Source organism: Chenopodium album, chromosome 24 (assembly GCF_948465745.1).
Source record: "Chenopodium album chromosome 24, dcCheAlbu1.1, whole genome shotgun sequence".
In the NCBI taxonomy this organism is placed as follows: domain Eukaryota; kingdom Viridiplantae; phylum Streptophyta; class Magnoliopsida; order Caryophyllales; family Amaranthaceae; genus Chenopodium; species Chenopodium album.
In genome coordinates, this window is record NC_137857.1 from 26,807,898 (window position 1) to 26,821,097 (window position 13,200).

Consider the following 13,200-nt stretch of genomic DNA (forward strand, 5'->3'; position numbering starts at 1 on the left):
TATGTTGTACAAGATGCAACCTTCGTCTAGGGTAATTAGTATAATTTGAATATGATTTTTAGGAGTGAGGTGGACAAACTATTATGACATGTAGGGGAGGAGAAAACTACTTAAAAGGTTGTATGATATGATTTCTAGGGTGAGTAATTTTTAAAAAGGTAAGGTAATATTATACAATATTAATATACTTATAGACAATAGTCACAATAAGAATAATATTTCTATACTTGATTACAAAATGCTTAATTATTCTTACATTTTTCACAAACATTAAATTATAATATAATTATTTTACAAAACAATGACAATTGTTTCTACTCCTTAACGATATAATAAGTATTATTACACATTTCACTTAAACTACTATATTACCGACACTTAATATTAGTTTATTGGGCTATCGCGCGCATCGCGCGCGATGGCTCAACTAGTAACATTAAACGCACATGCATCTCATTATTCAAAAGAATTTGGGGATCACAAAACTCACCGTTACACCAAGTGGTCAGTCATCATACATACATTGACTAATTGTCATTGTTATACGGGTTACTCGGTCAACGTTGTATTGATTACTCGGTGAATGTTACATGGGTTACTACGTTATTGTTATGAGGGTTACTCGTTTAGTATTATAAGGGTTACTCGATCAGTGTTATAGGAGTTACTTTGTTCTTTTACAAGCGACCACATGGTGTAATCAGTTGCACGCGCTACAAAGAGAAAATGTCGTAATGTAAGTAATGTAAATAAAGGTGTTTTCAAGGCTACTAGAGATAAAATAAATATTCCCTAAAAAGATTGATCAAAATAAAATCAGCATGTCGTGATAAATATTCCTGACTTAAGAGCAATCGTGGTGCTCAATTATATTCGCCTAACATGCTCCCTAAAGGTTAACACACCACTCTCACAAAAACATTTTAGGGTGAGAGGTTGGAGTTGCTTAAGCTTGTGTCCAAAGGAGATGAAATGTATTTAGCTATTTTTGTATAGTAAGCGAACACCAAATACATAATAATTAGGGTTGTACAGAGTGCGGTTTAGACCGCACCAAACCGCAAACAAGACCAAACCGCAATTTTGTGGTTTAAAAATTGCGGTGTGGTTTTTAAAATGACCAAACCGCGATTTGCGGTTTCCAAAAAAATATTTTTTTACTATATTTTATTAAAAAAATATAAAAGAACTAAAATATATGAAATAATCTTTGACTATTAGTTAATTAAATGTTACAAAAAAAAATTTAATATTTGAATTATAAATTAATAATTACAAAATAAAATAAAGTTTTGTTTTAAAAAAATAATCATAATTTCTATAAAATATGGTTAAACTGTACCGCGCCGCACCAAAACCCATTATGCGGTGTAGTTTGAAAAAAAATACAAATCGCACCGCGAACGCCTCTAATAATAATCTTTTTTATTAATCTAGGCTCTTTTTTGTTATAATTATTCAGGCACATTCGTTATAAATTCAGTTATGTATGCTCCATTATAAAAAATAAGGTAGAGGAGACTTATCACTACCTTTTAAAAAGTTTGAGATAACTTTTAGAAATAGTGTTTGGACAATTATACCCTCTAAAATATTTATTTACATAAGTTTTCTTTTTTTTGAGGGGAAAAAAAAGGAAACTTAAGGTTGGTTTGGTTTTTGTTTTTTTATATTTTTTATTTTTATTTTTAAGCTATGTACTTAAGGTTGTTGAGTTTCTAAGGTTTGCCCATGCCTTTTCAAAAATTACAAGACAACTTCAATTGTTTAATCAATCGTACCCTCTGACGTTAACTTGCCGCAGTAATTTTAATAAAATACTACTTCCGTTTTTTTAGTTGACACGTTTTGACTTTTGTACTCTTCATACACTCCCCTTTGACCGTGTTTTGTGCTTTATACGTAATGAAAAACATTATCATATGAGATTTTATTAGATTCGTCACGATATATATATATTTTTAAAATATCAACTTTTTATAATCTTTGTTTATTAGTAATTTAAGATATTAATGGTTAAATTTGTACATTGGCAAATGTGACTAAATTAAATAAACGTGTCAACTAAAAGAAACGGAGGAATTGAATAAAAAGAAGCGGATGAGAATAAAGAAGAAGAATTACACTGAGAGGTTGACATATCAATGGTTGTTTTTAGTAGAAAGAAGAAAATATAGATGAGAAAATGTGGAAAAAAAAGCTAAATGTTAATCCCCTTATATAACTCTAACCTAATTGTTTCATTAAAATAAAAGTAAAAATTAAAAAAAACTCTAACCCAATTTGGGCATGAAATTTTTCTCCAAAGTGGGGTGATTCACATTTTACGCACTACTAACGTTGAGTTAACGTGAAAGGGTACGTGTAGACACCTAAAAATGTCTCCCCAAAACCAAACCCGATGACGAACAACCTTTTACCGCCATTATTGGTCGGGTTGAGTATGTAATCTTTAGAGTGCTTAATCCATGTTCCATTCAATATATTTCATAAACCAATCCAATTCATAGCCCATTTTTCCAAACCATAACTTATTTTCCTGTTTTCGTGCCTTTGAACCCAAAATAATTCATTTCGTGTCCAATAAAATAATTCATTTCGTGTCCTTTTTATCAAAACGTTTAGATCAGTTTCTTTTGGTCCATAATCTAGATCCAATGATTAAATATTTGGATGGGGTTTGAAAAGAGCTTTCTAACGGTATTATAAGCCCAAATCCGAGTTATAACAAATAAGTTATGGCCAAAATACTAAACTGAGTCCAAAGCGAACCTAAACCCACCTTACCTACGACCTAATGATTATGTGGATGGTCCAAAGGATTTAATCTCATTCCTAAACCAATTAAGATTGATTAGAAGCTTCTATAAGTTTTTAAAAGATCTTAATTATTCTTTTTGAAAAGATAAGATTAGATTAAAGAGTTTAAAATTGAATAAAACTTTTCTTTTTGAAAGTCCTAATTCTATTCGAATTAAAGACGTTCAAAGTTAGTCAGATGTTATTTCCGTGCTTCATAGTTTTTATCCAAATTTTATATGGCTGAATAGCCCTTGAAATTATCTTTCCAATTATAAATTATAATATTAATTCCGAGCTATAACGAAAAAGATATAAAAGAAATACGAAACTCTATCCAAAACTGACACCGTCCCACTCTTTCGGCCATATCTTTTATTTTAAAAAATATTTTAATCTGATTTTAATTGGGTTAGAAAGTAGACTTTAAGAGCTTTCCAACGATATCTTATTTATCTTATTCCAATTTTTGGATCAAAAGATGATAAAAACAAAAACCGTAGAAGCTGCTGTCTATCGCAAGAGTTTTATTTCGATTCGAACTCTATCTTTTCTTGATTCCTCGACCCTCTTTTTTCCCTATAAATAGAGCTCATATCTCCCCTTTTTCAATCATCAACAAACTTGATCATCAAATCATTCTCTCTTCCTCTCTTCTACACAAAAAATCGTTCTCTCTCCCTACACTAAAAATATTCTCTCCTCTTAATTTCTCTTGCTCTAGCCTAAACCCTAGCCACCCTATTCTCTCATTTTATATCCCTTAAGCACTCTAAGGAGTCCATACAATACCCGAACTTCTATACTTAAACCAAGGCGTGAAAGGTATAATTAACTGAGGGTTTGGACCAAATCATTTCTAAATCTATTTAATTTAATTTCCATTTGATTAATATTTTTATTGAAGTTACTAACAGTTTATTCAAGATGTAGCAATTTAAGGAAACGCGGAAAGTGAGTAATTAATCACTTCATTACTCTTATTATTATTATTCTTGTTGCTAGTATCATGATTAGGGTTATTATTATTTGATTTGGCTAACACTATTATTGTTAAATTGCTTCCAATCTTAATATTTATTCTATTGTTATTATGATCACCATATTGCATGTTTTAAAGGGAATATGTATGAATATCACGACTAATAAGATAATTTGGACGACCGGTTTAGGTTCCTTTTTAATATTGTTGTTTAATCAAGTGATCACAATATATTAGAATTATATGTTGCATTAATATTCAACCAATTTTGTATAATAATAATATGGAGCAAATTGAATATTTTGTTTGTATGTCTTTGAGATCGCAAGAATAGTTTTCACAATAAGAATCGAGTAGAGGCCAATACGGGCGAACGTGACTCCATGACTCACTTCGTACCATCATCCCCGATCCTCCTTTCGTGGTTCCAAACCATATGGAGTTAGTAATCTCATGGATTATGAATGGAGTGTAACCTTCACGGGTCAATTGTTGTTGCCTATCGTTGTCCCTTAATCATGGTTGCCTTAAATGATCCGTGAACGGTTTACAAGTTCCTTAAAAACTTGTTGGCGACTCCCTACTTTCCTTGTCCCTAATCGTATATGTCAATTCCCACTTCCTATGAGTGCCAAGCATATTCACACATGCTTACCGTAGGCGCACTTCGAACGACGCCTACAGTACGATTGTAAACATATTAAGTTGGAGGGCAAATCTTTTAATTTTGAAAAAGTATGGACACTTCTTGGAAACTCAACAACCACGGAACATAGCTAAGAAAAACCTTTTTTTACTCTTAAGAATATAGTGTGCGGACATTCATATCTTAATTTTTATTTGTTATCCCTTGTTAATGCTAACAACAACAAAATTTGTGATATAAGGTCAAACCGATAGGGAATTCCGGACATGATTAAATTTTTCGTGCATCGCACGCATTAGCTGCACTATTAATAATTCAAATTACAAGCAATACATATTACAAGTTTCATTGATCAGCCTATAGATTTCGACTCTTATTATATTTATTTCCCTCCCAACATACTTGGACAACTATATTATCATAAAAAGAGTTCAATTTTCCATGGGCATAAATCTAGTACAAGTCTTGAATGATGAATTAAGTAACTCAATTAAGACACATATCTAGAATTCACCCTTTGTTTGGCCCCGCCGGAAATTTGGGCGTTTCAATTTAAAGGATAACTCCTCTTCATCTATAAATAATATTGGACCGTACCTTTGTGGAAATATAAACCCTACAAACTTCAAAATTCCTTTACTCCCTAATATAGTAATATCGCTATATGAACAATTTAAATTTATATTACATCCGTTTTATATTATTTGCAACAATTTGACATAAAGTAGGAAAGAAAAATGTCTAATCGTTGTAAATAATATGAAACAGAAGAGGTAGTATGTAAATTTGATAAATTGGTTGTTTAACACAATTTTCATACACAAGTACACAACATATGTATGTACTTATATGTGTCATCCTCAGATCACATAAAATCAATTTTACAAAAGGGTGACCTTTTGATTGAATTATAAAATTGAACTCATATTTACAAAAATACACACCCATCACATTCTTTTGCAAAAAATAAAAATAAAAATGTACATCTTTTCGATCATAGTATTGCAAATTTGCAATCATCCAAAACTGTAACTAAAATTGTAAATTATAAAGAGAGAAAATCATAAAACAATTGATTGTTAGAAAGGAAGTGAAAAATAATTATACTACATCTGGTTTCATATTATTTGCAACTTTGAAATATTTTATACGAAATATCTCACAAATAATACCCTAAAATTGCAAATAATATGAAACGGATGTAGTATGTCGTTTAATTGAACAAATTTTTGAGTGAATTAACTTTGGAGCAAGGCTCCCTCCACAAATTTTTATTATCATTATCATCCCTTATAGAGCTCTCTTGATCATCTGAAGGTCTTACTTGTCCTCCTTCTCTTAAAGAAACACTTTGTTTTTGCATGTAATCCCATTTGTCTTGGAAAAGATAGAAGAAAGCCATTGAAGAAATTTCAATTGTGAATAAAAATGTCCAAAGAGTCACACTTCTTTTTGTTCTCTTCTTGTAAGCTTCTAAGCCTGTGTAAATATTGAGAATTCCCACTATGCAAGTAATTGTGCCAAATATCCAATGAAAGAAGTACCACAAACTCCTTTTTTTGGTTCCCCTGCAAATATAATGTAATAAATTGATTGGTAAATACAACGTATTTGTAATATTATTAAGATTTTTATTAATTTAGGCAAAGAGATCGACCTTACTAAATAGACAATCCAACTTTGCAAGTCAGACTCGTTATATTGGGGAGCGTAGTTGGGGAGGAATGGATATAAATCTCCTCCCACGAATACATCCCCTATGATCTCATGACCTTCAATTCCCTCAAATCTATCTTAATACCATTTATTTTGAATTAAGAACCTATTTTGTCTTCTTGAATAATATTTGCTAAACTATTTTTAGATTGTTGACTAACCGATTTTATCAAGTCAAACTAATTTCGATTAGTTAAATTTGAAATATGTTAATAAACACTAAGGGCCTATTCTCATACGTTGGAATATAGTTCAGCTCAGCTGAGTTCAGTCAATGAGAACAGACCCTAAGTTCAAATGACAAAAATTATAAATTTATAAGTTATTTATGTAAAAGCACTTGAGGCGTATAATTTGAAACAGAAGGAGTAAGATATATCATGCAATTACCTATGCGGTCTACAAAATCCAATCACGGCTTGAACCCAAATGGCGATATAAAGTGCTAGACCAATTCTTTGATGGTTGTTATTGAAAGAATTCTCAAAGGTTCTGATCGACTTAATAGCTCCAGCAGTGGCAATGGACAATGAGAGTATCTGTTAAGAATATAAAGCATACACATAACTTAGATAAAGGGAGAATTTTATGTAATGCAAATTAATATATAATGCCCAATGGAAAAAAGCTAAGGGTATATCTGGTTAATGTATTCTTGTTTCCCGATATATAACTTTGACCATTAAAAATCGAAAGTATATATCGAAAAATGATTTATATCAAATTAAAAGATTAAGAATGATTACTTCTTTAATCACTTTATTAATGTGCGAATAATGTAACCTTTATAACACTGACCGAGTAATAAACTATATAATAGTGACCGGGTAACCCCTATAGCATTGATAGCCTATGTGTATAGTTGACCGAATACTAACAAAGTAACCCTTATAATAATTGGTCTCACGGTCTGTTGTGAAAAGTCTATATTGGAACATAAAAAAAAAAATTGTAATTAAATTGGATCCTATAAATTGCATCCACTAAAACGTATCCTTTAAGAAACAATCCATGCATGATTAGTGTAAGTATTAATTAACAATGAACATATGCAAGTCTTAAAATGATACTGCCATTGTTTTGCCTTTATAGCTAAGACTTGATGATTAATTTTAAACACTATAGTATGATGAATTGCATTACTTAACATGCATATACCATTACAATTTACAATGTTAAACTATACAACTTACATCACAAAATATTATACTCCATATTCTTTAAAGTTTATGCTATCATTTGAGCTCTATGTTGGACCAGATACTAGACATATTCATTTATACATCGCAGAAGGAAAAAACAAAGCTATAATTTCTGTAGGGGTTATATGGAGACAACACAAAAGGAATACTGATAACTGTTGATGAGGGTTTGCTAGCTAATTCTTACTTATGACCTCTGTTTCATAATAATGATTTGTATACTCTACTATTTTATGCAAAAAAAAAAAAAAAAAAAAAAAAAAATTACATAATAGCTGATATTTTGAAAATACATATTATGACTAATTTAATTATAAAAGATCTCATATGATTATGACTAAAGTCCTTTCATTGCATATAAATTATAATAGCGTCAAAGCGCAGTTTGTAATTTATTAAAATCATTATTGTGAAACAAGGTACTATGGGCCTGTTCTGATTGATTGAACTGAGCTGGTTTGAACTGAATTGAACTGAATATTTTATGAGAGAAGGAAATTAAGAACTGAACTGAACTGAACTGAATATTTCATAAGAGAAGGAAATTAAGAACTGAACTGAAAAATAATACAAAGAGAACAGACCCTATGTCCAACAAGTGAAAAGTCTAATATGCTAGTAATACTAGTTTCTTCAAACAAAATGATGTCAAATCTTTTTTAGTTTAGTATTAATTTTTGTATTAGTGTAAAGTAATACAAATGTCCGCTATACTTTCTCATCACCTAAGTGGAAATCTACTCATTTGTAGAAATTTTCTACTACTTAAAAGCTAATACGAAGTATTTAGACACTTCAATGATCAACCTCAAGATACCATTAGAAGACAATTCTATCTTTTTAGAATAATTACGAGAATAATCACTGTGATTTGACATTTATTAGATTGATGATTTTTTTTATTTACTTGGGTTAATTAACTGATTACCTATCTACTTGTATCTACTAATCACACATTCACACCATGATAAGGTTAATTATATGATCGAGTACTTTATATTAAAAGTTGAATTATTGTGGAGGTTGGTGTATGTAATGATGATTCCTACATAACATAAAGTTTCATTTATATAACTAACAACACATAGTGATAGCAAAAGAAGAGCTACTAAGTATGTAAGACGGAAGTACTTTTATAAGCTTTTCGGATCCAATCCCTTCATTCATGTTCACTCATTTTATCTTCGCAATATATATATATGCAATTTCATTGGTTGTTTTAATTGCAATTTCATTGGTTGTTTTAATTTGGAGTTTCACGCTTGGTAATGAACATTTTATACCTATCATGAGTAACTCTAATAGAAGTTATAAAAAGTTGAAATGTTTTGAAATGAAATAATATCAAGACTATTTTAAAAAGTCTCACATAACTATATATGAAGTAACATGTTAATCATAACCAAAGGAGCATATTAAAAATATAGTAGAATTTTTGTACCACATCATTAGTACATCCTTATCATAGTGTTCGTTAAATACAAAAATAAAGCTAGGAATACATTTATGAAATTGTGAAAAAAGAAAATAACTTTTGTAGAAAATTTTAATTGGTTGAGAACTGATTGATTTAAGTTGTTTAACCACGTCAAATTTATAATGGTTGCACTACATAACGAAAAGATATAACGGAGAAAGAGATTTAAATTATATACCTGTACAATGAGATGGAAATAAAAATAAAGTTTGAGTCTTGTTCCACTTTCTTCTCTATTGGACAATCTTATGATTAATATCCCCAAAGGCATTAGGAATCCTAAGGATGCCCATAGAAGAAGTCCATGAAGTGTTACTTCAAATGTCATCTTGGGGCTTAGTAATTGCTGCAAATTAATTAGAAATATGGTCAATTTAAATTATATAATTAAGCATATACTTGATAGATTATAACTTTATAAACAAGATAGAGGGAAAAAATGTTTTTCTAAAGAAATTACCGAGTAGTATAAAATGAGGGGAGGTGGTATAAAAATAAAATACACTAAAACATTTAAAATGACGATGACTTGTTAAAAATCGTTAATTTTTCAGTACAATTTTGAGTTCAAGATGGTTTTTACAAAAATACTTAATAATAAGGATAGAACTATTATTTTACAGATATTTATATAATATCTTCATTATTTAGAAATAGAAAATAATGACACTCTTTATCAAAACATGAATAAAATAGAAAATAGGTTTGATAAAACCCTTAAAACATATTTTTGGACTAATAAGAAAAATGATGATTTAAAAAAACTTACATTATGACTATTATCTGCCAAGTGACTAGAAATGGGCAATGCTTCTTTCAGGGATGAACAGCATGCCAATGGAAGGCGAATGATCATTAAGAGCGCGAAAGAAGTGAGATTTCTTTTCCATGAATCCATTGTTGAAGCTTACACTTACTCTTTGCTAGTCAATGAATATGGTTTACATGCAATGCTTTATTTAAAACCTTTGAGGAAAAAAAAAATTATAAGGGAGCTTTTATAAAGAAGATTTCTCTCTTGTTTATTAGCTATCTTGTATACTTGTATAGTAGAGATAATATAAGCTAAGAGCTCTATTTAATACATTATCCTTATTTTCAATCTTTCACACATACCCAAAATAAAATCAAATATAAAAAATAGGTAAAAAGAGAGTAAAGTTCAAATCTTTCATCATTTGGCTTGAAAATAACTTAGGTCCATTGAATAATGGCAATGGAAGACTTTATTGAGATGATTGAGGGGCAAAAGATATGGTTATTAGTTAAAAGAATGATATAAATAATTCCTTCTGTCTTTAAGAAAATCTTTGGGTAGATACTATATGTAAAAACCAATGGCTTTTTTTTTTTAATTTACTACAAAAAGCTTAGATTATTTGTTTGTCAAATTGTGTGATATTTATTCAACTTTCCCAATGAATTCCAAGTGACCAAAAAATTACAAAATTGAAGTGGTGGGGAAAGTGGGGGTAGGGTTGGAGGACTATCCGTCTATCCATGATGTGGGTCTAATATGTTACAAACTTTTTGAATTTGGTGTAGAGTTTAAAGATTTTGGATTTGTTGAGAGCTCTACTATTGAATTGCCATATGTGTTGGTATAAGGGTTGATCATTAAAAATTTTGGCCTTTTGGATAACAAATTGTGCAAAAGTAATTTGGAACTAATGGTTTCGGAATCAAAATTGTATATGCTAATCTTAATTTTAATTCTCAATCTTTTGGACTAGAAACCGTTCGATATTTAATTACCCAACAAATACTATTCTAAGAATTTATGTTATGTAAAAACTAGATTGATATGGATACAAAGCAATTGTCTACGTAATTCGTATTGTAAAACAACAGTTTTTGATACGGAGAAAAAAGGAATATCATCAATACTAAGTCATACGACATTTACAGTGATTATCAAGATCTACAAAACATAAATTTAAAGAATTACAACAGCTTTCATAATTAAAAACAATTAATTCTAAGCATACTCCGCACGAGCAAAGCTCCATCTCCATTGCTTCAAGCTTTACGCGAGCATTGTTAGTCGATGTCTTTGCTCCAAGTAAAGGCCTTAACAATTTTGAATCTGGATCAACTTTCCCATGAATAACAATCTAGAAAAGAAGTAATTATTAATTCCTAAACACAAAGTAGAATAATTAAAGAAAAAAACATAAAACCCCATAAAATTGATAAGGGTTTATTCTCTTCAGATTATTTTTAGTTCAGCTCAATTCAATTCTTAATTTTTCTCTCTCATAAAATATTCAGTTCAGTTCAGTTCAGCCAATCAGTTTAGGCCCTTAGTCTCTCTTATTTAGATTTCACTAATAGAATAAAGGACATTTTGTGAAAAACTACCTGATAAAGAACTTTTTTTGCGAGAAACTACCTAATAAAAAAGATATTGTAAGAAACTACCTTATAAATCCTATTTGTACTAACTCTTTCCCCCAAAGCTTTTTAAACTTTGGTGGACCTCGATTTATAAATCCGTTGTTCCATAAAAAAAATAAAAAATAAAAAAAAATTTAAAAAAAAAATTTCACTAATAGAAGCTAGGATTTGAGAGATGAAAAGATTGAGAAGAAGGGAGGCGGCTATTTATAGTTTTGGAATGGGATATCGTAAAACAACTCATTCACGACATTGTTTTGTTAATAATTACATTTTTAAGTTAATTGAATACGCACAAATGGGTTAAAATAACAAGAAGTTAATCAATATGTTGAATGTGACGCATTTGGATAAATGTGGCAATAACTCTATCAAATATTTTATGATTCTCTTTTATTCTCCTCAACAATCAAAATGGTCCAAAACATATTGTAAACCCATAATTATTATTAGAACTTTTAACACAAAGAAAGATACGTAGTCTCATATTCTTGACTTCTTCACTTTATGTGGATATGTAATGGATTGCTGAAGTGGATACATTGTATTATTATGAGGAGATATTGATAGATCAGATGTGACCTCATGTTTATTCTACATATTAATAAAAAGTGCTTGCTTAACTTTAATTGACGTCTAATTCTAATTTTAATTTTTTTTTTCTTTGAAGTGCTAAGTTGTTTGTATGATGTTAGGAAGACATAAAATAAGCTAAGACCTTTATTTAGCTACACTTAATTTCATTTGGGCGGCTAGCGTATCTGTCATAGTTAGCCATATTTGGGGAGCTCTTACGGTTTGATCATATATCACAAATTCACAACTTTAATTGTTAGTAGCATTAATGAGGGAAAATATATAAATATATACTCCGTATTATAGTGTATACTAGTCTTAAGGGTTAGAAAAAAGAGACAATTAACATTAATGAGCGAAGATAAATAATTATTAAATAAATATTTTAGCGGGTATGATTGTCTAAACACTATTTATAAAAATTATCTCAATTTTTTTAAGAATATATATATATACACACTAAGCCATGGCCAATCACGTTACGCTAATTAATAGCTTAAGAAATGCTACTAGGCATTAATCTTATTTCAAAGCAAGACTTAGTTTAGTTGAAAAATTGGAACTATATTTCTTTACCTTTCCCTCCTCCCACAAGACCGATCCCATTTGTGGGATAATGAAACTAGGTCAACTTCTAACTCATTGGGTTTTATAAGGTCACACCATAAGTAGTGGATCGAAATAAACACTTAACTGAATTAACCCATATTTTCAAAAAAATAAAATGACTTAACCCATGTCATGGGCTAGTGACCATTATGTCACTTATTACAACATTACGTCATGTATATATGTGAAGAGATGCAAATTTTGTCATTATTATTAAATGTTACGGAGTACTCTGTAGTTTAGAATAAGCTGAGTTGGATATGTGATATAGATGAACACAACAATGTAATAAAGAAAAACAATGTAATAAAGAAAATTAAACACTATTTCTCTTACCCTATGGTCGGCCCCCTCCTTAAAAGCAAGTGATAGAGTATATAATGCTTGAATCCCATGATCGGTTTATATACTCTATCAGCAAGAGAAGAATTGTTCTATCCTTATGTGCTAGTATATGTGGATGGAACTAGCTTTGATCAGTTCTTGTGGAATAATAGTAGAGGATGAGAAACATTTGAAACTCTAATCTTTAAAAAAAGAGGACAAACTTAGCTTAAAAATCCAGCATCAAATGTTATATATATAATCCATTGTATGTTTCGTATTATTTGTATACATGCGATACAACCTTTAGGTGTTAAAAATTTGAAATTTCGTTAATCGCACCTAAAACCCTATAGTGTATAACTAAAACCCTTTTTATAATGATCTTCATGAAGACATGAGGTAGATCGATCTATGAACTCTCTCCGTATATGGGCACCAACTAAGTGGAACAGCAATGCAATGCAGTAAT

General features: G+C 29.9%; 1 protein-coding gene across 1 annotated transcript; it reads right to left on the reverse strand.

Annotated features, from left to right (window-relative positions):
• Positions 1-5,483: 5,483 nt before the first annotated feature.
• LOC145612324 (cytochrome b561 domain-containing protein At4g18260-like) lies at positions 5,484-9,851 on the reverse strand. Its single transcript, XM_081667691.1, has 4 exons — positions 9,592-9,851; positions 9,001-9,168; positions 6,534-6,682; positions 5,484-5,995 (listed from the first exon to the last, which is right to left on the reverse strand). The coding sequence occupies exons 1-4, from the start codon at positions 9,718-9,720 to the stop codon at positions 5,641-5,643; spliced, it is 801 nt and encodes a 266-aa protein (XP_081523817.1). The 5' UTR covers positions 9,721-9,851; the 3' UTR covers positions 5,484-5,640.
• Between the last annotated feature and the right edge of the window lie 3,349 nt (positions 9,852-13,200).